At 43.6% G+C, this 27411-nt stretch overlaps 1 protein-coding gene across 1 annotated transcript in view; it reads right to left on the reverse strand.

Annotated features, from left to right (window-relative positions):
- EFL1 (elongation factor like GTPase 1) overlaps positions 1–27411 on the reverse strand; it is a 66679-nt gene that overhangs the window by 338 nt on the left and 38930 nt on the right. The window contains exons 16-19 of the mRNA XM_070953331.1: positions 16296–16427; positions 14319–14466; positions 11902–12905; positions 10552–10736 (exon numbers count right to left, since the gene is read on the reverse strand). Coding sequence (XP_070809432.1) covers positions 10552–10736; positions 11902–12905; positions 14319–14466; positions 16296–16427 — 1469 coding nt within the window. The remainder of the gene's footprint in view (positions 1–10551; positions 10737–11901; positions 12906–14318; positions 14467–16295; positions 16428–27411) is intronic.

Raw genomic sequence — 27411 nt, forward strand, 5'->3', positions numbered from 1 at the left:
GAGGATTGTTGGCTTTGTTGACTGGAAGGTTGGTAGTTCCAAGACCCAAGCACTGCGTGACGGGGTGAGCTCCCGTTCCTTGCTCCAGCTCCTGCCACCCTAGCAATTCAAAAGAATGGAAATGCAAGTAGATAAATAGGTACCACTTCATTGGGAAGGTAACAGCATTCCATGCGCCTCAACATATTATCATGCTGGCCACTTGACCCACAGAAATATCTTCAGACAACGCTGACTCTCTCGGCTAAGAAATGGAGATGATTGTCACCTTCTAGAGTTGGACATGACTGTGTTGATGTTTTGGAAGTGTGAGACAATGCCAAGGACTTTTTACCATATGTGGTGGGAATGCCCAAAAGCCACAAAATTTTGGCACCAGATAAGACAATGGTTAGAAGAGATATTAATGCAAAATATAGAAGCAAAACCAGAATTCTTTTTACTGGGCATTATAGAGGGCAAATACAACAAGGGTACAATTTATCTAATGCTACATAGTTTAACAGCAGCAAGATTGGCTTTTGCACAAAAATGGAAAAACAAAGAGAGCCCCACAGAAGAAGAAGTGTTAGCTAAAATATTAATTTGTGCGGAAATGGACAGACTGACTTTGGAACTTAAAGATAAGAATGAATCAGAGTATTATGAAATCTGGAACAAATTTTATTATTGGCTGGACAAGAGGAGGAATGCTGGGATAAAGTATCACTGATGAGTTAAATGTTTAGAAGTTTTTATGTCAATTTGCTATGTTAGATACCATTGAATTGGATATCGACGTAACTTTGCAGATGAAAGAATCTATATATTTGAAATGTGATAATTAGTGTAAACTTGTATAGGGATAAGGAAGTGTATCAATTATAAGGTAAAATTTGATGAAAATGTTTAAACCGGAAGCGTCACACTATGTCCACTGTTTTTAATTTGTATTGTTAATAAAAAACTTTTTTTAAAAAAATAGAGTTGGACACGACTGGAGAGGGGAAACCTTTACCTTTGTTATGAAGAGCAGTTTAATCAGAGGAAGGAAGAACAGCTTGAAAATTATAATTCTCCAGTTGGGCAGCTAGAGGATAAACAAAATCTAAAGACACCACTTGAAAGTAGAACTCCAAGGAGCTTCTCCTTGACCTATGCACCAGCTTTCCTCAACCTGCCATTTTCTACATCGGCTGCCACTTGCTTATTTCATTCCACTCTTTTATCTCAGTTTTCCTGCCCTCGAGGAACTGCTTCGTATCTTGCGCACCGCCAGGATTTATTTGAAGTCTGGCTATATAGAAAGACAGTCAAATTGAAGAGAGATAGAGAGACAAAGAAAGCCTCCGGAATGCTCAGTGTGAAATTCAGGGAGTTTTTAGTCTGATCACATCTGGAATTCGAGGCCACCGGCTGGGGAGAGCTGTCCTTGGCTGTGGTGGCTTGGAGAGAATACAGGAATCCCGAAGAAACACAGGCAGCAAGTGTGAATGTCTTTGGAAGGGTTGTGCTGCGGTTTTTAAACGACTGAGTGAGGCGCGTGGAACAAACCTTACGAAATGAGACTGCCTAGGCCAGTGTTTCTCACAGCCTTGGTAGCTTGAAGATGGGTGGACTTCAACTCCCAGAATCCCCCAGCCAGCAGCGCTGCTGGCTGGGGGATTCTGGGAGTTGAAGTCCACCCATCTTCAAGCTTCCAAGGCTGTGAGAAACACTGGCCTAGGAGAAAGGCTGAAGGAAAGAGGGCTTCCGGGTGCTCATTTTGGAACAGCAGCAAAGAAAAATGGTCCTCGTCCCTCACCCGTAATCTCGAGACACAGCTCCTCTTTTGCCGAGAAGACCCATCGGCTTCCAATACTCCAATGTATTCTGCAGCAGAGTCAAAAATGAAAGGCATAGGCTGCCTCTTGGCACTGAAGGGTATCTGTTTCTAATTCAAATTTGCTGGCAGGAGTGCACGTTGACTTTTCTCGCAGGAGCCAAAATAATCTCACTTTTTTGCTTACGACTGAGTCTTCCTTAAACTGGTGCTAGCCAAATTTGATGGCGGGGGGGGGAGGATTTCTTACTCAATAAGTTTTTTTTTTAAGTGGGCATTAAAAAAAGAAATATATGTGTAGATTGTACCCCCCCAGTTAAACACTGGTAAATATATTTCAAGAATAATAGTTTCCCCTCCTTGCAAAACAGGCCCTCAGTTTATGAATGTCTACAACTCTGTTTATTTACCCAACCAATTTGACCTGGCATCTAGCTACTATATAAACTAAATGGGGTGGATTCCTAATCCCATCACTCTTGATTTCTGGACATTGCTCTTCCAAGGCAGAGGATGATGGGAGTGGCAGGCTTTGGGAGGCGTGCTTAAATCTTGCCTTTCTTGGTTAAGGCTAATTAGAGTGAAATTATAAGCAAAGTCTACAGGTAGTCCTCAACTTAAAGACCACAATTGGACCCAAAATTCCTGTCGCTAAGTGAGAAATTTGCCAAGTGGGATGCTGCTACGGTCATAAGTGTGAAAAACGGTCACAAGTCACTTTTTTTCGGTGCTGTTGTTAACTTTGAACGGTCACTAAATGAACTGTTGTAAGTTGAGGACTAGCTGTACACACTATGGAAGAGCAGGCAAATACATTGCTTAAAAAAGGATTAATTAAAACCATATTCGGGCATCTGTAAAACCAGTTCAGCTGTCACTCACCAAGCCTCTTAAGAGAGGGGGGAAAATCATCCTGAACTGCAGTAATCTTTCTCTTTTGTACACTGCTATTGTACTAAAAGGTGACGGGGAAAGTTAAATAAAATAACCAGCGAGTAGCTTTCCAAAGCATGGATAGGCTTAACCACACAATATCTACTTTATGATCTATATGGCCTTCGTGTGTGCTGTGTGGTTATTCCAATTCACTCTCGCCACGTGAGATTCCCCAATGAAATTTACGCCTGATGAAATCCTGGCCTTGGATCTCACTGACTGGCCGCTTAGTCAAGTTCTCCAGATTTGTTGAAACCAGATGTTTAAAGAAAGCATGACAGGCAAAAACTCACAAATAAAAAAAAAAGAAAACACAACATATGAATAGAATAGAATAGAATAGAATAGAATAGAATAGAATAGAATAGAATAGAATAGAATAGAATAGAATAGAATAGAATAACAGAGTTGGAAGGGACCTTGGAGGTCTTCTAGTCCAACCCCCTGCTTAGGCAGGAAACCCTACACCACTTCAGACAAATAGTTATCCAACACCTTCTTAAAAACATCCAGTATTGGAGCATTCACAACTTCTGGAGGCAAGTTTTTCCACTGATTAATTGTTCTCACTGTCTGGAAATTTCTCCTTAGTTCTAAGTTGCTTCTCTCCTTGATTAGTTTCCACCCATTGCTTCTTGTCCTGCCCTCAGGTGCTTTGGAGAATAGCTTGACTTCCTCTTCTTTGGGGCAGCCCCTGAGATATTGGAACACTGCTATCATGTCTCCCCTAGTCCTTCTCTTCATCAGACTAGACATACCCAGTTCCTGCAACCATTCTTCATATGTTTTAACCTCCAGTTCCCCTAATCATCTTTGTTGCTCTTCTCTGCACTCTTTCTAGAGTCTCCACATCTTTTTTACATCGTGGCAACCAAAACTGAATGCAGTATTCCAAGTGTGGCCTTACCAAGACCTTATAAAGTGGTATTAACACTTCACGTGATCTTGATTCTATCCCTCTGTTTATGCAGCCTAGAACTGTGTTGGCTATTTTGGTCATATGAAAAGAGGAGCCTATTATTCTTCTGACTGAAAGATATTAAGACTACTTTCTGCCTAAAATCTAGAAACGCTCACCGGAAAAAACTCAGATTTGTACCTTAATGAAAAGATTAAGTTCTTTTATACCTGATCAACAGTGCCATATTCTCCTAAATCATCATCCTCTTTTAACGATCCCATAATCCATTGAAGGGTAGAGTCTGGGCAACTAAATGGAGCTAAGTATTTACTGGCCGGATGTTCTTCCTGTTGCCAATGTGGAGCTATATGTAGCAGATATAGTCTCAGTGTGCTCAGAGAGAGAAATATCTGCCTCTACCTAGCGGGAGCTCCACCTCTAGACCACCGCACCACTCACCATATCCTCCTAAATGCACAACGGTAACAAGAAAACATGTGTTTCATTGGACTGTTATTAAAAGAACCTCCACAGATATTAGTCAAACAATCACTTTCTACCATGGCTATTATAAAGTAACCGGTAAAGGTTTCCTTGTCCAGTTGTGTCCGATTCTAGGGGGAGGTGCTCATCTCCGTTTCTTAGCCGAGGGAGCCAGCGTTGTCCAAAGACGCTTCCGTGGTCATGGGGCCAGCATGACTAAATGCTGAGATGCATGGAACACTGTTACTTTCCCACCCAAGTGGTACCTATTTAACTACTTGCATTTGAATGCTTTCAAACTGCCAGGTGGGAAGGAGCTGAAGCAAGGAACGGGAGCTCACTCTGTTGTGTGGTGCTCGGATCTCGAACCCGGGCTGTCAGCTCTTCAGTTGAAAAACTCAGTGTCTTCAACCACTGAGCCTGTCAACCCTGAAGGTGACCTGGCTGAAGCCATCTTGGAGCGTCCATGCTGCCACCCTGGAGCTGAGGGATAGGGGGGATTAGAGATAGCTGGGGTTGTGTAGTTAAAACAAAATACTTCCTCCTGGGAACCAAGGACGTTCTCACACCTGGTCGGAGGAAGGAGGAGTGATGTCACCAGACCAGCAGACGCTGCCTTGATTGGGCCATGTGACTGATTGTTTGGGGTTGAGGGAAAAACTTTTACTTTTAATTAGGTAAAAACCAAAGGGTCCCTCAGAGTTGGTTTTCACCAGATATGTGCCAATATGATATTTCCAATAAAGTTATTCTTGGAGGAATCTACCTGCCTCCAAGTTTTTGCTTGCGATGGATCAATTACTTGGAGCCCTGACATTGCTACTGTGCCCCCCTATTATAATTTATCTTCCCATAAAAATAATGCAAAGGCTGTTGTTAATCTGTGAGCAAGTCTATATCACAGCCATAAGCAGCTCAGGAATTGATAAAAAAAAAAATCAGCTGTCTCTAGCAGAAAATCTCCCTACAAAACATGAGTTTATTAAAAGTAGGAAAAAAACGGGCTTATAATAAAATCTGATAGCTGGCAATATATTTAAACCAACCCAGCAGCTGGAAAAACAGCTAAAGAAAGTAAATTTTCAAGAAACAGGAAATAATAAATTATACAATGTCAAAATGGTATTAAATCATGGACCCAAATTAAATTCTGATATCGTAGGACTAGTGGCCCAACATGAGTTATAGATATCAGGATTTTGCAATCAAGTAGATAACTGAATGAGCTTCAGGCATACATGATGCACTTTTGACAGGTATAGTTAAATTTGCTAAAATTAATAATAGTGTTATGGATTATTGATAATTTACAACATTACACAACTGCACTGCGGTAAGATATCATCTTTTCCCTGAATTACATCTATATCTAACTTTGAATTCATTTTCTGTGATTTATTAAGAATAAAAAACTGGTCTGATAAAAAAAAAAATCACTGCTACAAAAGCTACAGAATTCTCCATGACAGCTATCAATCAGTTTTTTATTTTATCATCTTTTAAACTTGATGATAGAGAGCAGGTTGATTTTTAGTTTTTGGGCTTAGTAGTTGTTTTAGGATGACTTATATTATTTACAGAATTTACTAATATTGCAATGAAAGGTAAACATTTAAGAAAGTTATATTTTAATCAAAATTTTATGGGGAAGCTTCCTTGTGTTTTTTGCCCTGTAGTTTTACTTTATGGTTACTCTTCATTGTACTATGTTACAAACATATATATATATATATATATGTTACAAACATATATATATATATATATATATGTTACAAACATATATATATATATAGGTCTAGTGGTTAAGGCACCAGGCTAGAAACCAGGAGACGGTGAGTTCTAGTCCTTCCTTAGGAATGGAAGCCAGCTGGGTAACTTTGGGCCAATCACCAAGAGCTAGTGAGTTCTAGTCCCGTCTTAGGTATGAAAGTTCATTGGGTGACTTTGAGCCAGTCACTCTATCTCAGCCCAACCCACCGCACAGAGTTGTTACTATGAGGAAACTAGAAGGAGGGAAGGCGTATTTGGTCTGTTTTCCACCTTGAGTTATTTATATATAAAAAAAAACCCGAAGACGGGGAATTAAATAATCGATAAATAAATGGTTCGATTCTGGAAGTCAGGGGTGAAATTCAGCCGCTTCTTTCCAGATCGCGCGCTACGGTAGGACCAACTGCACGAAAGCCCCGCCCACCCACACGAATGTCACCCCTGCTGGAAGTGATATATGTAGCAATGAAACATTTGACAAGAAAGGAAGAGGTAGACTGCCCAGAGTCACTTTATAGGGGAGATGGGCAGCATAAACGTTTAATAAATAAATAAATAAAATAAAATAAATAAATCCCACCACATTATAAAGAAGCTTCATGTGCCTCTAAATAGGGTCTGGATTTGCTATAATGCTGGCCCTCTTTGTTAGGGGAAACCAATGACAGAGAAAACTCCCCAGAGATGAGGGGCTTTGCAGCTGTGGTCTTAACCTGACCTAGATAAAGTCGCCTGGTAGAGAGATGGCCGGCATACCAATTTAAGAAAGGAAGGAAGGAAGGAAGGAAGGAAGGAAGGAAGGAAGGAAGGAAGGAAGGAAGGAAGGAAGGAAAGAAGGAAGGAAGGAAGGAAGGAAGCTATTCCTGGTGGAGTATGAGAAATTCCCATCCCTTCCAATTGAATTATATTCAGGGGTGGGCTCCTGGGGGTTCGGCAGGGTTCGGGTGATCCTCTAGCCAAGGATCGCTGGGGTTTGGCGAACCCCCAAATGCCACCCCTGGCCCAGCCCGCTCGGCCCTCCCCAGTCTCCACGCGGCCCATTCATCATTCCAGGTAAGTGCAGGGCTGCGTGGAGGGTCTGGGAGGGCAAAAAACCAGGCCTATTGGAGATTCCAGAAGTCCAGAAACGGGTCTTCGGATCCCGGAGGAAGCTGTTTTCACCCTCCCAGAGGCTCGAAGAAAGCCTCCGGAGCCTGGGGAGGGCGAAAAACAGGCCTCCCAGAAGTTTCGGACATTCAGAAGCAGGCCTGTTTCCAGCCTCTGGAGGGCCCCCGGACCCCGGGGGAAGCAGTTTTTGCCCTCCCGGAGGTTTAAAAAAAGCCTCCGGAGCCTGGGGAGGGCGAAACACCCCCCTCCCTCCCGCCATGGTGCAGGCACCTGACTAGGCCATGCCCACCATGGCCACGCCCACCCAGCAACGGGGCAGCGAACTCGTTGTTAAAGGAACTGAAGCCCACCCCTGATTATATTCACTGGTAGCAACTTGAAACGTCAACTCTGTGGCATTCCAAATGGTGCTTAAGAAGCAGATCAGGGGAAGTATTCAGATCCGTTGAGGATGACGGCAAAAACAGCAGTCCTATTTTTAATAAACCCTGCCTGCTATTGTTTTCCTTGGTGCCAGTCAAGCAAATAGAAATGGAAGAAAGGTGTGTGTGTGTGTGTAGTGGGGGGAGAGATTTAAGTTAAGAGTGTCAATTCTAACGCCAGGGGAAATGTGTGATATATCCTGAATTTTAAAATTATGCTCAGGAAAACAGAAGCACAGTCTTATACAAGGCACTTAGGAAGAGGTTCTTTGTTAATACAGGCAGAGCTACAAGCCACCTGAGAAGAATTATTTTGCACCTATGCCTGCATTTTTTTCACGCAGGGCTCAAAAAGAGAGAAAAAGAGAGGGAGGGAGGGGGGGGAAATAGATCGCAAATGAACTCCATCTTAGAAAATGGGTGTCCTTCTATTCTTCTCTGTTCCTTAAAACCTCTTCCCACTCAAAAACCTCTTGATTGTAAATTACATGGTTTGAGAAAAATACAGTTTAAGAATGGTTAAGAGATAAGAAACGGGGGGGAATTGTACGGGATCCATTTATTTTATTGCTCTGATCATCCGACAAAGAGACGTTAGAATTTACCGTATCTATTTCGGCATTTGGAAATAGTCTAACGCCTAAAAAAAAAAAATCCTTTTAAAAAAGGATAGCTTCGCCAGTTAATTTGTTGACTAAATATCAGCTATGCTTAAGAAGCTCAGAGATCCATCAATAGGGATCTTGATAAAGACTCTAGGATAGAGATGGCTAACCTTTTTGCCATCACATGCCAAAAGCGGGGGGGAGGGGTATCACATGCACGCGTGTCCACACCCATAATTCTATGCACACCGCCCTCTGTGCATGCGTGCATGACACCCCCCCCTGCTTTTGGCACACAATGGCACAGTGGGCCTTGTAGGTCCGTTTTTTGTTCTCCCCGGGCTCCAGAGCCTCTCTAGGAGCCTAGGGAGGGCAAAAACAGCCTCCCTCCCACCCCCGGAGGCCCTCCAGAGGCTGGAAATGGCCCATTTGCTGACTTCCAGTGGGACCGGAAAGCCCGTTTTTTGCTCTCCCCAGGCTCCAGAGCCTCTCTAGGAGGCCTACCCCCCCCCCCCGAGCCCCTCCGGATGCTGGAAACAGCCTGTTTGCCAACTTCCGGTGGGCCCAGAAGGCCCGAAAATCATCCGGAGCTGAGCTCGTGTGCCCCCTGATATGGGTGCCATAGGTTCGTCATCACAGCTCTAGGAAATCCACTTACAGGACAAATTCTATTTAAACATCACAGAAGATCTCATCAAACACAATGTGTTTTTGACCCCTTTACAAGCGTTGATTGATACGGTACTTATAAGCTGTACCACAGGTAAACTGCCTCTCCATAATCAACCTGTTTTCCCTTCCCTCCCTTCCTCCATCTCACTCTAATTTAAATCCTACATCAGTTTAGCCATTCCAAACATTTGATGAAGCAAGCTGTAATTCATGACAAGTTTATAGCTTTTAATAAAATGTGTTCTGTCGGAAAAAGACGCTACCAGACTCCTGATTTTGGCTAAACGCAGCTCTTTTCCATACCACCTCTTTAGCTACTACAATATCTTTGGTTATTGCGTTGTACAGTTATCTTTTAAAATTGATCTAATCCATCCTCAGCACATTTTGTGGCTGAAAGTTTGTCGAGCTACTTTTGATTGGTATAATGTAGGATTCCCTTTCTCTGTCGTAAATCTATTGACCATCAACTTCGTTAAACGATTATGTTTTACTTGCCAGCAGATAAGGAAGGAAAATATTTCGATTCTGCTTTCTTTTCATTTGGTAACTATACAAAGAAAGGAATGGATTTCTGGAGGAAAATGGAAACCCATCTTTCTCAATGGAAGCCTGATTTCTATACTTAGGGGAAAAAAATAACCAGGAGAACTTGGCAATGTTTTTGCCTTGTTGCTGGTCAGCGCTGACAGCCTGATACTAGTGGATCCTTAATAGAAGCTCACAATAGGCAAAACTCACAGATGTCAGCTCCCACCTGATGCTTGCTTGTGCTTCACTGCTATATGGTGACAATCTGCCATGAATTGTGGGGAGGGGAAATGAAGGGGAGGGGGGAATGCTTGGGGAAACGAAAGTAAATGCTGTTATCTCCTCGAGAGACTGCCTCAAGGTCACCCAGCTAGAGGAAGGAGGGAGCTGCATACCAAAGCATGCTTGGACTGGCTGTTTATAAAAAACATCTTGTTTGAACCTAATTGGTTACACAGGGCAGGCGATGAGAGACAGTGAAGGGAGGGAAAAGTAGAATTTAGGAATTTTGGCGTGTGATTCTCAGTTCTGGCTTTGCATTACTACAATACATTTTCTAATAAAACTATACCTTTCTCAACCAATGGAGCCAAGGATCGTTTCTACTTAGAGGTTCAAGCTGTGGCAGATCTGAACAAAATTCTATATCAGTGATGACTAACCCTTTTGCCGTCGCATGCCAAAAGCGGGGGTCTGGCAGGGAGGGTTGCGCGCATGCGTGCCCACACCCATAATTCAATGCACCCCCTCGCGCATGTGTTCACGACCCCTCTGCACTCCCCCTGCTTTTGGCATGTGATGGCACAGTGGGCCCGGTAGGCCCGTTTTTTCGCCCTCCCCAAGCTCCAGAGGCTTTCTTGGAGTCTGAGGAGGGCGAAAACGGCCTCCCCCACCAACCCAGAGACCGGAAACGGCCCGTTTCCGGACTACTGGTGGGACTGGAAGGCCCGTTTTTCACCCTCCACAGGTTCCAGAAGCTTTCTAGGAGCCTGGGGAGGGCGAAAACAGCCTTCCCACCTCACCCGGAGGCCGAAAACGGCCTGTTTCCTGACTTCCGGTGGGCCCAAAAGGCCGAAAATCAGCTGGTTGGTGCATGCATATGTGCTGGAACTGACCTACGGCAACGCTCGTGTGCCCACAGATATGGCTCTGTGTGCCACCTGTGGCACACATGCCATGGGTTCGCCATCACGGCTCTATAACATCAAATAGCAAATTTTAAAAATCCTGACCACTCTTCATGGTCTTTCCCCCCACCCCCTTTATTATGCAACCATAGGAAATCTTGCATCGATTGATAAAGCGGGTGAAAAGAAATTTTACCTCCCAGTGACTGAAGATCAGCTGTGGACTGGCCAGACCGCTAGTTCTCTTCCTGATTTCATCCGCAAAACCAAAGCTCTCTGCTACTGGCAATAATGCCCTGATGATGAAGATGTCCGTCCCTTCCTTCATCTCCTCTTGCAATACTCGGCCGACACGCTTGGATAGGACGGCATAAACACGACCTGCCAAAACATGGGTGATATTATTTCATTGGCCTTCCCACCAACTATTTGGCCATTCAGAGATAATAAGTTACCGATAAAGGTGAGCATTTGTAACTCAGGATTGAAGTGAAGGGTCCTTGGTGCTCTCTGAGCTTGCTTGTTTTCTTGCAGACATTTCATTACCATACTAGGTAACATCACCAGTTTGGATAATGAAATGCCTGCAAGAAAGCAACCAAGTTCAGAGAGCAGCACGGACTCCTCAGATATATATTTACTGAACTAAGAAGCCTAATTAATACATACAGCAAAAGAAGCAGGCAAAGTATCAAGAAATAGTATTAATGGCAAGCTATAATCGAGAATGTAGAAAAGATTTTGAAAAGGAGAAGGAGGGACGCTCAGGGTTGGAGCAAATGCTGTTCGCAGCGCAATCTTAGCAATCACACAAGGGACAGGGCATTTGGGAAGTTAAATAAAAATAACTCACATAACAAACATTATAAATCATCCTTCGCCAATTGATTTTTTTGGGAGTGGGCGGCCGTACCAAATTGAATTAATTAAATCAGTTCGCCACCATCCAGATCTACTCAACTGCTAATCAGTCAATTCCTAGGCACAGTGGCCCAAAAATATTTGAAAGGGACCTAGATTGGGGAATGTTGATCTACATATTGTCGCTTATTAAATTATTTTTTTCAGTTCTAATACTTTACATAGGTAGATAATCTGCTCAGGTAAATGTTGGTTATTGCAAAATGAGAATGTTAGGAATTGAAGCCCATACATCTTAAAGTTGCCACGTTTGAAAAACCTTGTGCTAAGCAAACACCCCCTCTAACCACCCCCTCCTTCTACAGATGTCATTCTTCAGGTAGACAGTCCTATGCTTACGACGGTTCACTTAGTGACTTAATAGTCCTACACTTACGACCGTCACTTAGTGATTGCACTAAGTTGCAACAGCCCTGAAAAAAGCAAGATTCTCTTAACCTCCGGGTTACTAACTTAACAACTGCGGCGATTCACTTAATAACTGCGGCAAGGACTGTTGTAAAATGGGGCAAAGCTCACTTAAAAGTGTCTCACTTAGCAACAGAAATCTTGGGCTCAATTGTGGCCGTAAGTCGAGGACAACTCTCTTGATTATACCGGTTGCATTTATTTTGGTCTTTGTTACCTAGGACTTCCGCTGTTGCCATAATTTCACAGGTGTACATGGCGGCCATAAGCCTCTGGGGCTTGGCCTGCATGGCGTAGCGGCACGCTTCCTTCATGGTTGCAATCAGTTGGCCTGAGAAAGGGCCGTAGCAGTCTGCATTTAACGTCTCCCCTTTGCGCTTGTTCAGTGATTTTAGGCTGCACCTCTCGTCCTCTTGGGGTTCGTTTTCAGAAACGGGTCGAGTCTCCGCCCTCGACGGAGAGGGAGGTTCCTCTTCGCCTCCGCCCTCTTCCGTAGCCTTCCCCTCCTCGGAATCTTGCCTCTTGAGTGACATCTGCTCCGCAAATCTGCTCATGTCCCATTTCTCCAACGAAAAGCAGACGCCCATCAGCGGCTCTTCACACATCGGTCCAGAGAGCGTAGCCAACTGAAACCCACTGATGATGCTGTTGTCAAAATCCCGATACAGACCGGCTTCTTTGGTCGGCTTGATGCCTTCGAGGCACTGCCAGACAGACCTCTGGTAGCCTTCGCATCTATTCAATAAGATGTTAGGTCCGCATTTTCGAGGTCCGAAGGAGCAGATTCCATCCACAGCATTTCTCCATTTCCGGCCGGGCAGGTTTTGTTCTAGTTTCTGTTTGAACTCCTGTATCCGGCCGAGCGTCTTCTGGTTCATCTCCTCGGTTTTCTTGTCTTCATTGAGAGAAGAGGTAAGCAGCTCTATGGTTCGAATCAATTCGCTGTTTTCCTCCAGCAGTTGGGTGACTTCCTCTGGCAATGGCGTTGCTCGTACGCTAAGGGTGGCGTATTTGTTTGGCGTGGATATTGTTATGAGTCCGTCTGAATCCACTTGGACCCCTTCGGGGATTTTATTCTGCTCCTCCTTGCTCTGGTGTATGACGGCGACTTTCTGCTGCTTTCCGATTTCTTCGTTCACCATATCCAATTTAGGAGGTCTTGTGATGGTTTCTCGGAAGGGGATGATGGGCTTTGAGACGCTGATTTCTATCCTGGCAAACCTATGGAAAGCCAAAAAAAAAAAAGCTCGAATCTTGTCTTGACAACGGTTTAAGTCTACTGGTAAGTTAACACTCATTATCACCTGATCCCAACATCGAGTTTCTGGATGATCGTATTAAAATATTTCTGTCCTGTTTTCTTAACAAAACACCCACTGTGCCATCAAGAAAGCACTAGCCTCTAAGAAAATGGTTGCTTTTACAAACCTGGGCACAAAGAAAAGACGTTTTATTCAGTGGTGAAATCCATTTTTTTTTACTATTGGTTCTGTGGGCGTGGCGTGGCCTGGTGGGCGTGGCAGGGGAAACGATACTGCAAAATCTCCATTCCCACACCACTCCAGGGGAAGGATACTGCAAAATCCCCATTCCCTCCCCACTCCTGGGGGAAGGATATTGCAAAATCTCCTTTCCCACCCCATTCTGGGGCCAGCCAGAGGTGGTATTTGCCGGTTCTCTGAACTCCTCAAAATTTCCGCTACCGGTTCTCCAGAACCTGTCAGAACCTGCTGAATAGCACCCCTGATTTTATTGCACATGAGGCTAGTAATTACCTCTAGCTTGGCTTTCTGGTCTCATAGGATACAGGAAGGTTATTTTGAATTTTCAACCTGCAGCATTCCTGATGTTGTTTATTGTCAGAAGGCAATCTATTTGTCATCACCCCAACCATTACTAGCTAACTGCAGTGACAACTAGGTAAATGACCTGATGAGGACAGATTCTTTTCCCGCTTCTCCAACTAGACCCAATCCTCGCTTAGTGACCATGTTTCAAATGACCAGGTTAAGGAAGTGTGTGTGTCAGGGGTGGGTTGTACTTACCTTTACTACCGGTTCGCAACGGGGCCGTGCGCATGCGCTTCTGCACATGTGCAGAAGCTTCCTGATGACGTCGGGGTCGGTGGGCGGAGCCTCCCGCCGGTTTTACTACCAGTTCTTGCGAACCGGTCCGAACCGGGGGCAACCCACCACTGGTGTGTGTGTGTGAGAGAGAGGGGGGTGCGGAGGGAGGGAGGGGACTTTCCAAAGATCACTGTTTGGTGCCAACTCATTCAGATAAAATTCTCTTGTACAGCTAAACAAGTGGTACTCTCACTCCAGTGAACATTATCAGATGCATAAAATTTGATAGTAAATCTGCGGTCAGAAAATGTTTTTTTTTTTTTTAATTAAGTTGTATTTGTGAATGTTCGCTAACTGAAGTGGTCGCTAAACGAAAACTGAGTGTATCTTATAATAGTAGCACTTGTCTCTAATTTGATGAGGACGACACTGAACAACCTAGCTTTCTGTTTTTACCCTGCCATAAAGTTATTATTATGAGTCTAACTTCCTTAATAATGCTGCATCAAAGCCATTTCCTTAAGCATGGTCCTTTCCGTGGTGTTGTTTTTTTCCCCCCGTAACCCACCTTTCGGTCAAGTCATCCAAACAGCGCTGAAGATGGACTTCTCCTGCGGTAATTAAGACATGTTCGCCCGTCTCTTGGATCAAAATGTGCACACAGGGATCAGCCTGGTTTAAGAGCTTCATTCCTTTAACCAACTGAGGCATCTCGCCTGGAAAGTCAAAAGTATGTTCAAACGCTACGCCGCTAGAAACATCTTGTTTCAAAGAATCGTGCAATATATCAAGAGAGCTGCAGAACAGGAGAGCGGAATCTTTCATTCTAAGTTCAGAGTCACATCAAATCCGTGACCATCCTTTAGAATAAATGCTCTAGAGCAGGGGTGCCAAATTCAAAGCCCAGGGGCCGGATCTGGCAGATGGAGTGCTAAAATCTGGCCCGCAGGGCCGCCCTGGAAACAGCGAAGGACTGCCTGCGGTGCCTCTGCCAGCGAAAACACAGCTCGGCAGGGCTGTGTGTGGCAGAGGTGAAATCTGAACCGGTTTCCTACCGGTTCGCTGGGTGCGCCTGTGCGCTATGCACCAAGCGTGCATGCACAGTACAAGCCAAAAGGAGGCTTGGGAAGATAAGTAGAACAGCAAGGAGGGGGGGATCAGCTGTGCCACGAGATTTAGCTTCGCTAGAAAGCAGTATTTCCTGCTTTCTATCAAAGCTAAACCGCAGCTGATTGTCGGAAATCTACTTACCTTCCCAAGCGTTTTTTTTTTTACTACTGGTTCGCCCGAACTGGTAGCTTTTATCACTACCGGTTTGCCAGAACCGGAGCGAACCGGTAGCATTTCAACTTTGGTGTGTGGCTCTCCGAAACTCCATTTTCACTGGCAGAGGGTTGCAGGAGGCCATTGCAGCCGAAAACGGAGCTCGGGAGCCCGTTTTCACTGGCAAGAATGCTTGGGCCACCACAAGCGCTCCCAACACAAGTGACGTTGAGGTGACCACGCCCACCCTGGCCATGCCCACCCCGGCCCCCCAAGGTCAAACACAACCCTGATGCGGCCCTCAATGAAATCGAGTTTGACACCCCTGCTCTAGATCTCAAGGTGATTCTTCTCCTTTCTTACCCCAGTAGTATTTCTGAAGCATAATTTTTCCCACCCTTCTGACTTATTTTAGAGGTGTGCTAGCTTCCAATCAGGGTGGATAAAAATCGATGATTTTTTTTTAAAATTAAAAAAATCAGATTTTTAAAAAATTTAAATCGGAATTATTTTTATTATTATCTAATTTTTTTTAATAAAATGCTTTTGGAGTAAAAATCTATCTAAAGATAGTTTTCTATTTAAGATACATTAATAATTTAGTTTAGTCAGCATGAAATGGAGCGTAGTTATGTAGCAGGAGGCTGCATATTCTGCAATATTTACATTTTTGGCAAACTCATTCAACGAATCCATGCGCTGCAAGCTGAGATAACATGCACTGCATTGATGCATTCACACAATGCCAGAGCGGAGATGACAGTTGCTCTTTAAAAATTATGATTTAAATCGAGTTGATTTAAATCAAGCCTTTTTATATGATTTAAATCGACTTGATTTAAATCAAATCCACCCTGTTCCAATAGAAATACAGGTAGCCCTCGACTTACAACAATTCATGTAGTTCAAAGTTACAATGGCACTGAAAAAGGTGACGTGTGACCACGTTTCACACTTACGACCATTGCAGTATTCCCCAAGATCACGTGAACAAAATTTGGATGCTTGGCCATTGGTTCCTATTTATGACGGTTGCAGTGTCCCAGGGTCACTGACCTTCTGGCACGCAAAGTCAACAAGGAAGCCAGATTCACTTAACAACCATGTTACTAACATAACAAATGCAATGATTCACTTAACAACTGTGACAAGAAAAGGCCGTAAAATGGGACAAAGCTCACTTAAGAAATATTTCAGTTAGCAGCATAAATTTTGGGCTCAATTGCGGTCGTAACTCGAGGACTACCTGTACAGTCTTTAATACAACAGAGAATATCCTTACTTGGGTGCTTCGGCTCCACGGCCACTCGTACGATCGGTGTTACTTCAAAGTTGAGCGGATTAAATGGTGGACAAGCCGGAGAGGAAGATAAGGTTGCTGATTTCAAAACAAACTCTTGCAAGCCACCTATTCCTGAAAGGCATCAAAATGGGAATTCAAAACACGTATTGCATCAATATCGGTTCCCCTCACTAAAGACGATGGAAAAACATTTTTAAAAAAACAAGACAGGGCACATTTGAACTTAAGATTACAGCAGGGGTGGGTTCTACTTACCTTTACTACCGGTTCGCAACGGGATCGCATGCACAGAACATCTATGATGACATCCGGGTGGGTGGGCGGAGCTTCCTCACCCCCACCCGGTTTTACTCCCGGTTTGCAAGAACCGGACCGAACCGGGGGCAACCCACCACTGGATTACAGGTTACTTTTATGACGGGCACGGCATGTACAGATCGGAGGAACGAGGAGGCTGCAAAGCATCTTTCCGCAAGGAGGGAAGACTGTTTTCCCTAAAGGCACCGTTATAAATGACAGGGAATCTCTGGCTTTGCAAAGACTGATGAGCTACAACTCCCAGCGTCCCTTATCATTGCACAAGCTGGCTGGAGCTGCTGGATGTTGAGGTTCAATAAAGATCCCAAATTCTCCATGTTAGCAGCCAAGGGAGGCCGTCCCATTACCAACAGAGGGACAGACACACAATGATGCTCCAATTCCCATTTTAAAAAAAGTTTATTAGCTAACTTAAAGGAATACAAGAGACACAAATTAGGGTAAATCTGTTCTAGGAATTCCTCTCTGAACAGAATTCCTTCTTCATTATGTCTCTGTTTGCAGTATTTTTTTCCCCTCCACTCAACATAATTGAGTGGAATCAGCCCTCTTCTTCTATCTGCTTACCTCTCCTTTGGATACCTCTATGTTCTTCTCTTTTTATAATGTCTAGAGATGGTGTAAAACTTAGATGTAGCTACGGTGGCGCAGTGGTTAGAGTGCAGTACTGCAGGCTATTTCTGCTGACTGCCGGCTGTCAGAAGTTTGGCAGTTCAAATCTCACCGGCTCAAAGTTGACTCAGCCTTCCATCCTTCCGAGGTCGGTAAAATGAGGACCCAGATTGTTGGGGGCCAGAGGCTGACACTGTAAACCGCTTAGAGAGGGCTGTAAAGTACTGTGAAGCAGTGTATAAGTCTAAGCGCTATTGCTATCACTATTACGAAATGAAGATGATTGATCTCTCTTGAGTTGATGCTACTGTGACTTATTTATGTCTCTCTAACGATAGACATGGACGATAGACGATAGGATGTGGTGGCTCAGTGGCTAAGATGCTGAGCTTGTCGATCAGAAAGGTCGGCAGTTTGGCGGTTTGAATCCCTAGCCCTGCCTAGCGGGATGAGTTCCCGTTATTTGTCCCAGCTTCTGCCAACCTAGCAGTTTTTTTTTTTTTAATTTTTATTATTTTTAACATTTTATATTTTAAATTACTAACATTACAAACAACATATACAATATTTCACCCTGTGCTATACATAAGAAAGGAAGATTTGGTTCTTCGGATATATTCTCATGATCGCCAACCTAGCAGTTTGAAAGCATGTAAAAAATGCAAGTAGAAAAATAGGGACCACCTTTGGTGGGAAGGTAACAGCATTCTGTGCACCTTTGGCGTTTAGTCACGGCGGCCACATGACCATGGAGACGTCTTCGGACCACGCTGCCTCTTCGGCTTAGAAACGGAGATGAGCACCGCCCCCTAGAGTCAGGAACAACTAACACGTATGTGCAAGGGGAACCTTTACCTTTACCTAACGATAGACACTGCTTCATATGGCTATCATTCAACCCAATGGGGAAAGTCAAGGCACTGTGATGAATTTAAGGGCGTTTATCTTTGCAATTGCGAGAGTTCACTTTTTAGCATTTGTCTGTCCCTCATCATCTGGACTGACTTTCTGATGGTTGAAAAATATATATTCAAGAGCCTTAGACAGAAGATGCAAATAAGACTCCTTCAGGTTTCACTACTATAGCCCTATCCTTCATATCTGAGATGTACTGAAAATATTTGCTCTCCAGGCAGTTTATAATGAAATGGAACAAGCCGTAGAAACATTACGTTTTAGGATAATGCCAAGTGAGAACGCAATGGCTGAATTTTTCAGCTATCCTTATATTTTACTTGCAAAACAAGCAGTCGGATAATTAAAGTTGAAGTTCCTAAGACTTGAACTTATTATTCTCAAAGCCTAGGGCTTCCTTTTGTAAACAGTGTCCTGGTGTGTACATTTTCCTTTCGAATGAGTTCATAACAGTTATTATCCTGCATTGACACGGAAGTATCAAGTCTGAAATACCAGCAATAATTGGATGGTACCAAGCACCACCTACAAGAATGGCATTTTAAGTTTAATAAAGCTATTTAAAATGCTGTAAAAATTAACCAAAGTGGAAATTAGAAAAGAAATCATACTTCAAGGCCACCAGCAATAGCATGAACAACCAGTAAATTACCTTTTTTTTCCCTTCCCAATTTTCAGATTAAGAAGTCTTCACTACTGTGGGTGTAGGAACAGATGGCGTGAAAAGAAACAATAGGAACAGCTCAAACATGCTTGTCATTACTGGATGTTATTAATAAGACTCGTGTGTCATGCTGTCTAATTATAATGGCAAGTGCTCCAAAACAAAGTTTATTGACATGATTCTTTTTCAACAAAAACAATTTCTGTTTTCTTATTCTGGCTACATCAGGAGTTTTTTATTTTTATTGTTATTTTTCTTTAATTGCACCAATCCTCAAACGCAAGAGAGAGATAGATGAATATGAGTTTAGTTTTTAACCAGTTTCTCATTTTACTTGGGTTTATTTCTTGTGTCTGACAACATTCTGACAACATGTGTATTTTTGCAGGCAGTTTTCTCTAATTTTTTTTTTTTTTAATTTGATTTATATGCCGCCCTTCTCCGGAGATTCAGGGCAGCTTACAATGCGTTAAGCAATAGTCTTCATTCTTTTGTATATTTTATACAAAGTCAGCTTATTGCCCCCAGAAACTGGGTCCTCATTTCACCTACCTTAGAAAGGATGGAAGGCTGAGTCAACCTTGAGCTTTGGAGAGATTCGAACCAGCAGAAATTGCAGGCAGCTGTGTTAATGACAGGGTGCACTAAACCACTGTACTATCAAGGCTCTATATATAATATATAATATTATATAATATATAATGCAGGTGAACATTGTTCCACTAAACCAGTGTGGGATTCAGCCAGTTCGCACCACTTCGGGAGAACCGGTTGTTAACTTTCTGAGCAGTTTGGCAAACTGGTTGTTGGAAGAAATCATTAGGGCAGAGAACTGGTTGTTAAATTACTTGAATCCCACCACTGCACTAAACACATACACTTTTTACACATCCTAGTATTCGTATGTTTCAATGTATTTCAAACTTGGAGTCTTGGAGTCCTAGTGGACAACTGTTTAAATATGAGCCAGCAGTGTGCAGTAGCTGCCAAAAAAGCCAACACAAAAGTCAACATAGTTCTAGGTTGGTTCTCAGGAGAAATTGACTGCAAGCATGAATTAAAGGACAAATGTATGTGCAGCAGCTGCCAAAAAAGCCAACACAGTTCTAGGCTGCATATACAGAGGGATAGACTCAAGATCACGGGAAGTGTTAATACCACTTTATAAGGCCTTGGTAAGGCCACACTTGCAAATACTGCATTCAGTTTTGGTTGTCACGATGTAAAAAAGATGTGGAGATTCTAGAAAGGGTGCAGAGAAGAGCAACAAAGATGATTAGGGGACTGGAGGCTAAAACATATGAAGAACGGTTGCAGGAACTCGGTATGTCTCGTTTAATGAAAAGAAGGACTAGGGGAGACATGATAGCAGTCTTCCAATATCTCAGGGGCTGCCCCAAAGAAGAGGGAGTCAAGCTATGCTCCAAAGCACATGAGGGTAGGACAAGAAGCAATGGGTGAAAACTAATCAAGGAGAGAAGCAACTTAGAACTAAGGAGAAATTTCCTGACAGTTAGAAGAATTAATCAGTGGAACAACTTGCCTCTAGAAGTTGTGAATGCTCCAACACTGGAAGTTTTTAAGAAGAGGTTGGATAACCATTTGTCTGAAGTGGTGTAGGGTTTCCTGCCTAAGCAGGGGGTTGGACTAGAAGACCTCCAAGGTCCCTTCCAACTCTGTTATTCTATTCTATTCTATTCTATTCTATTCTATTCTATTCTATTCTATGAACCGTGTCGCATAATCCAGGAAAATGCAAATATCAAAACATAACTGCATTCCACTTTGCATAATGGATTGGAAACGTTAATTACATTAAAATGCAAACCAAATCCTTCATGGTTAGACGAGGAATGCATGCGCTTACCTTCACAAGTCCCCTACACAGAATAATTATAAAGCGAGTATGGTCCAGAGAGAGAGATTTTATTGATTTGTTAATAAATATGGAAACCCCTTCATATATTTTAAATTCAATTTTAAGCATCAAGTGAATGAGTTCTTTTGAGTCCTAAAAAAGGAGAGGCCCTCAACGCATCTCGTAAATTTACTGATGTTCTTAGAGGCCTTGTCTGTAACATTCCCTCAGAAGAAACACGGGAATGGAAACTAATCCTGATATTACCGAATTCTGTCACGGGGAGCCTTCTTAAATCAAGGGGGTGTGGGGAAAGTCTGAGTGAGCCTTCAAACAGATAACTAATGTCTTCTGCAGGCTCGCAAGGAAAGTTCTTATGGATACAAAAAGAAAAAAGAAAAAAAAATGAACCAGGATTCATTTTGTGAAACCGCAACAAGGAAAACATCCTCTCATAACGAAGAAAAGGTGGGGGGGAAGTGTCAATTTGATGTCTTAAGAACGCTTTAAGATAAGTTGTAAAATATTTATGAAAAAAAAAATCACAGTCAGCACAGTGAGCACATGCAATAAAATACGCCCCCCTCTTGAAAATAAGCCCTCCCCGAAAATATTTAAATGCACGTGCAGCCGGTCCCCGCCATTTCCTCTGGTTTCCTCCACGTGCCCCAAAACAATAAGACCTTCCCGAAAATAAGGCCAAGCGCTTATTTCGGGGTTCAAAAAAATATAAGACAGGGTCTTATTTTCGGGGAAACACGGGTAGGTGGATGGAGACGATCAAAGGATGGGGTAAAATTAAATATATACACAAGTCAAGTCTCAATATAAAATGTGGATGCAATTGCCAAAAAGCAGTGTATTTTAAGAGCATTCCTGTTGTTATGCCTTGGCTTGTTTGTTTCCCATTATAGCTAAAAAAAATTTATCACACATATCCGATGCTTCTAATTACTATTTATAAAACACAGGAAACAAGCAAGTGCCACACTTAAATTTAAAAAGCAGAGACCCAGACTTGCAGTTTAGATACAAGGCAAAACATGTAACAAAGAATGAAAGGTTAAGACATAGTGTATTACACACACGCGCGCGCACACACACACACACACACACACACACACACACACACACGGTCACACTTTTTTGCTTCTTAAAAGAAGGATCTTTCATATTATGGAATGATTTTTATGTTTGATACATTATTTGCTCTAGAGGTTTTGGACTCCCATGAGCTCTGAACTCTGAACATCCCCTGCAATGGATGGCAGGGGCTGACAATAGCCCAAAATAAATGAAGATTGCTGGCATTGGCAAAAAATCTAGTTTAATGAGCCACGGTGGCACAGTACTTAGAGTGCAGTACTGCAGGCTACTTCTACTGACTGCAGGCAAAATTTGGCAGTTCAAATCTCACCAGGCTCAAGGTTGACTCAGTCTTCCATCCTTCTGAGCCGGGTAAAATGAGCCCCCACATTGGGGGCTATAGGCTAGCTCTGTAAATTGCTTAAGAGGGTTGTAAAGCACTATGAAGTGGTATATAAGTGCTATTGCTATCTTTCCTTCCTTCCTTCCTTCCTTCCTTCCTTCCTTCCTTCCTTCCTTCCTTCCTTCCTTCCTTCCTTCTTCCCTTCCTCCCTCCCAGTGGTTAGAATACAGTATTACAGGCTAACTCTGCCCACTGCCATGAATTCAATCCTCACAGGCTCAAGGTTGACTCAGCCTTCCATTCTTCCGAGGTGGGTAAAATGAGGACCCAGATTGTTGAGGGCCAAAGGCTGATTCTGTAAACCGCTTAGAGAGGGCTGTAAAAGCACTGTAAAGCAGTATATAAGTCTAAGTGCTATTGCTATTAAGATAGAAAACCCTCCATTTAAGATTTCATGTAATAGTTGCATTGATTTAACTTCCCGTCCTGTTCCATAAAGTGTCCCTGCTAATAATACTAGTAGTCTGAAAAAGATGGAGCAAGACCTCGCTTATAAAAACACCTCCTGCTTTTATCAATTCTGTTCAGAATCTTTTCCTTTCCTCTTTGTCCTTCCAGCAAGAAGCATCAGGGCATCATCCAGTGTTCACGCCCGGCTAATTTGTTTCCGTGTCTTGCTTGCCACCGAAGACTCCTCCTGAAGCTAAATATGTCTGGCTAAAATTTTTGCTGACTAAACAAAGAGCTTTGCAAGAAGGGTGTCATGTATCAGCCACAAGCAGACAGAGGCCGGGCAGCATCTCCTCCAAGACAAAGAAGGAACTCTGGAAATGTTGTCTCCTTTTCCCCCCGCCACCAAAAAGTATCTCATTTGCTCTTGCATTAAAAAAAATAAATAAAATCCACTGTGAGGCTATGAGAAGAACAGAGACCAGTGAAACCCAGACGGTCCTACCCATGGTTTTATTTCCCCGAATAAAAATGTAATGAAAACCCCTGTAACACACCAAATGCTTTTAGAAAAGAATGCCCCAACAGCTGATGCTGTTTTACCCTCCTTCGCACAGTGCTACCTGCAATCAAATAAACACTAATCTGAGATGCATATAGATGAATAGTGGATGTGGGAGAGAAAGGTGAGAGACGCAGCAGGTTTACAAGTGCTAATAGAATTCATTAGCAGCCTGTTGTGGTCCGCCAGCAGCCTGAGGAGCTGGCAGCGGAGTCGGACAGCGATGAGGCTGAGGAAGAACATGGGCCAGTCCTGGAGGCTGGGGAAGGCCCAGATGAGGGCTGTGCGTCGGAGGCAGAGATGGGGCCAGGGCCATCGGGGAGTGAGGTGCGGACTCCAGAGCCTCCAGAGGCTGACAGTAGAGAGGCAGAGGAACAGGAGGAGCCTGTTCCTAGTGCACGTATGAGAAGAGCTGCCAGAAGGCAAGAGCAGCTACAGCAAGGAGGACGATTCGGGAGTAGGGCCAAGAGATGCCCACATCCATAATGCAACGCACCCCGTGCATGCGCACGCAACCTTCCCCCCTCCACTCCCCCACTTTTGGCATGTGATGTTATGGTGGGCCCAGTAGGCTAATTTTTCGCCCTTCCCAGGCTCCAGAGGCTTTCTTGGAGCCTGGGGAGGGCGAATATGGCCTTCCCCACCCCCCCCCAGAGGCCCTCCAGAGACCGGAAATGGCCCACTTCCCGACTTCGGGTGGGACCGGACGGCCCGTTTCCTGACTTCCAGTGGGACTGGAAGGCCTGAAAAATCAGCTGGCCGGCACGCGCATGCACACTGAAGCTGAGCTAGGGAAACACTTGTGTGCCCACCGATATGGCGCCACGTGCCACCTGTGGCACCCGTGCCATAGGTTCGCCATCATGGCCCTTCACCATTTCTGACAAATGGCAGTCCAATTTTTTCTTGAAAGTCTCAAGTGATAAAGCTCCCACAACTTCCAAAGGCAAGTTGTTCCATGGGTTGATTGTTCTCACTGTCAGAAAGTTCCTCATTTCTAAGTTGAATCTCTCCTTGGTCAGTTTCCATCCATTATTCCTTGTCTATAATTAGTTATAATTATACAATTATTCATTATTAATTATAATAATTATAATTATTCATTATTCCTTGTTATGATATCTTATTCAAGCTGAAGTCAAATTGAAGGTGAATATGAGAATTTAGATGTCAAAGTATCAACTGACCCAGTTAAGTGCTTAATATAAGACAAACTCATTCCCATCAATCAACTAATTGCTCTGAAAGCAGACAAGGAAAACAAACAAACAAGAAAAATAAGGTCATTAGAAGGAACGCTACGGTAAAGTTAAATTCTTACAGCTATCAATAAGTTTGCTTGCAAGTACAGAATCGGTCAATAATTGGATAGGATAGGATTATCAAAATAAATAATAAATTTACTTTACAGATTCTGGCCCATATTCTAAAGCTCAAAACCAAGCGGTGTCCTTTTTAATTTAATTTAATACTGTGCAGCATTCCAGAGTCAAATAACCTTGACGTTACTAAACATAGCTCTTCTCTTTCTCGTGCTTGCTTACCGAATAGTTCTCAAAATTAAACAAAGTCAGTTTTCTGACTCACAGCCAGGCCAGTACAACCCCAAAAACACTTTCACAATTTCAAAGGCATCGTGAAGCAATATGGATTTTTTTTCTCCCCCTGGTTGAAGGCGAGATTAAAAATATATCCCACAGAGTTCTTTAATCTAAGAAATTGTAAATGTCAAATGCAAATCCTTGGGGAGAAAAAAAAAAACATGGTTTATGGAAGACAGAGTTTGCCCAATTTATGTTTCATAGAACAAACAGAGTTATCTGCTCCGGTGGGCGACTGAATCTGACTTACCAGAGGGATGAAATGTCACAAGATCTAATACCAGTGTGTACCTGCCAACTCTGTTCCTCAACAGAATCCCCTGTTGACTGTGCTTGATCAGAGTGCTTTTATTGATTGATTGATTGATTGATTGATTGATTGATTGATTGATTCAATTTATATTGCCGCCTATTTGTTCATGGCGACTCAAGGCGGCTTTCAGAATATAAGACCACGTTTAAAACAATAAAAACTAACAAAAAGAATCAAATAAATTAATATAGTACAATATAACAAAATCACCCCTCACACTTCCTATCCTCTGCCCCGGCGACAGCCGATCACACGAGCCATTTAATGGGCTCCATCCCGCTGTGGGTTCCCCAGGCCCGTTGGCAGAACCAGGTCTTCAGCGCCTTCCGGAAGAATATTAGAGTGGAGGCTGTTCTAATCTCTGGGAGAGAATGATGTTTTCCTCTTGTTGTTACTCTCAGTTTATCCAACTTGTACCTCCACTTCAGAGGAAAGTCTACAAGCAAGTGGGAGCCAGTAAAAAAAAGTCAGAGCAATTCAATTCAATTCAGAATAGAGCTGGAAGGGGCCTTGGAGATCTTCTAGTCCAATCTCCTGCTCAAGCAGGAGACTCTTTATCCGTGATGGCGAACCTATGGCATACATGCCAGTGGCGGAACGCAAAGCCCTCTCTGTGGGCACGCGCGCCATCACCCGCTGCTCGTCTGGTTTCCGGTGTGCGCATGCATGTCAGCCAGTTGGTCTTTGGGTTTCCGGCGCTCTGGCGCACGCATGCACATGCGTTCCAGTTTGGGCACTCAGTGCCGAAAAGGTTTGCCATCACTGCTCTATACCATTCCAGACAAGTGGTTGTCCATTCTCTTCTTAAAAAGCCTCCAGTGATGGACCATCTACAGCTTTTGAAGGCAAGCTGTTCCACTGGTTATTTTTCTTCACTGTTAGGAAGTTTCTCCTTAATTCCAGGTTGCTTCTCTCCTTGATTAGTTTCCATGCATTGTTTTTTGACTTGGAAAATAAGCAGAGGTGGGATTCAGCCGGTTCTGTTTGGTTTGGGCGAACCAGTAGTAGCGACTGCAGGAGGCTCTGCCCACCCGCCCGGATGTAATGCGCGAGGACTGCACGTGCACAGAAGGCCGTGCGCATGTGCAGAGGATGTGCGCTCGCTCACATTTGCGAACCCGGTATGGAAGGTGAGTGAATCCCACTGCTGAAAATAAGTTGAGTCCCTCTTCTTTGTAGCAGCCCCTCAAATACTGGAATACTGGTATCATGTCACTACTGATATGATACTGCTGAGCTCAGACATCTGCCCTTCTTTCTCTCCTTCTCCACCTCCCTTTTGGAAGCAGGAAAGATTAGCTAGAGGACAGTGGAGCAAAAGGACTCGCAAGGACATCTTGTTCTAGTCAGCTTCACCTATGACTCCACAATCAGCATCTTTGATAACCAAACTATGATTTGGCCACGCAGCTTGAGCTCAGGTTCAGACCCACATGGAACGGTTGGGAAATCAATTATAATCTGAGAGTCCAGAGTAAGAGGATTGTAACCTTATAAATGGTATTTCATTGTGGCATCCAGGCTCCCACCTAGCTCTCGCCTCACAATCAGGAGGCTGTGAGTTCGATCCTAGGTAGAGGCAGATATTTCTCTCTCTGGGCACACTGAGAATATATCTGCTGAACAAAACTCCACATTGGCAACAGGAAGGGCATCCGGCCAGTAAACACTCAGCTCCATTCAACTGCCCAAACTCCACCCCTTAAGGGATTATGGGATCGTTAAAAGAGAATGATGATAATCCAGGTTCCCCACCTGAAGGAAGCCCTTGTAGTCTTAATACCTTCAGCAGCTTGTCCCAAAGGTGCTTTCTCAAAAGGCAACTGGGCTTCGTTTTTCTTTGAAGACCTTTCGCTTCTCATCCAAGAAGTTTCTTCAGTTCTGACTCAATCCAAGCTTCTTGGATGAGAAGCGGAAGGTTCTTCAAGGAAAAACAAAAGTCCAGTTGCCTTTGGAAAAAGCACCTTTGGGACAACCGTGACCTGGATGACTGAGAATCTCCACCGACTTCAGCAGCTTGTCTTTTTGACTTCACCGCCATATGGCAAAAAGAAGAGTTTGCGAAGAGCTGCTTGCACAGGTTAAATGGATTAGATGTAGAAAACAAAAATCATTAAAAAGGAAAGAAAGAACGTGAAACAGCTGTGGGAGGAAAAGAAAACGACGCGAGGTGGCAGAAGCCGGTGTGCTGCAGTTTCGCCCGCTGTCACTTCTGACGTATCTGCCTAACTTGCTCTCGAGGTCCGTAATCATCTTAAGACGATGCCCTGGGGAGGCAGCAGCCAGCCACATCATGTCATTGAAATGCTTGTGGCCGCAACACTCAAACCAAGGAGGACGGCAGCTTTTCAAAACAGCGCTCGTTGCCAACTG

Source organism: Pituophis catenifer, unplaced genomic scaffold (assembly GCF_029215685.1).
Source record: "Pituophis catenifer annectens isolate HBS135680 unplaced genomic scaffold, rPitCat1.0.hap2 SCAF_14, whole genome shotgun sequence".
Lineage (NCBI taxonomy): Eukaryota > Metazoa > Chordata > Lepidosauria > Squamata > Colubridae > Pituophis > Pituophis catenifer.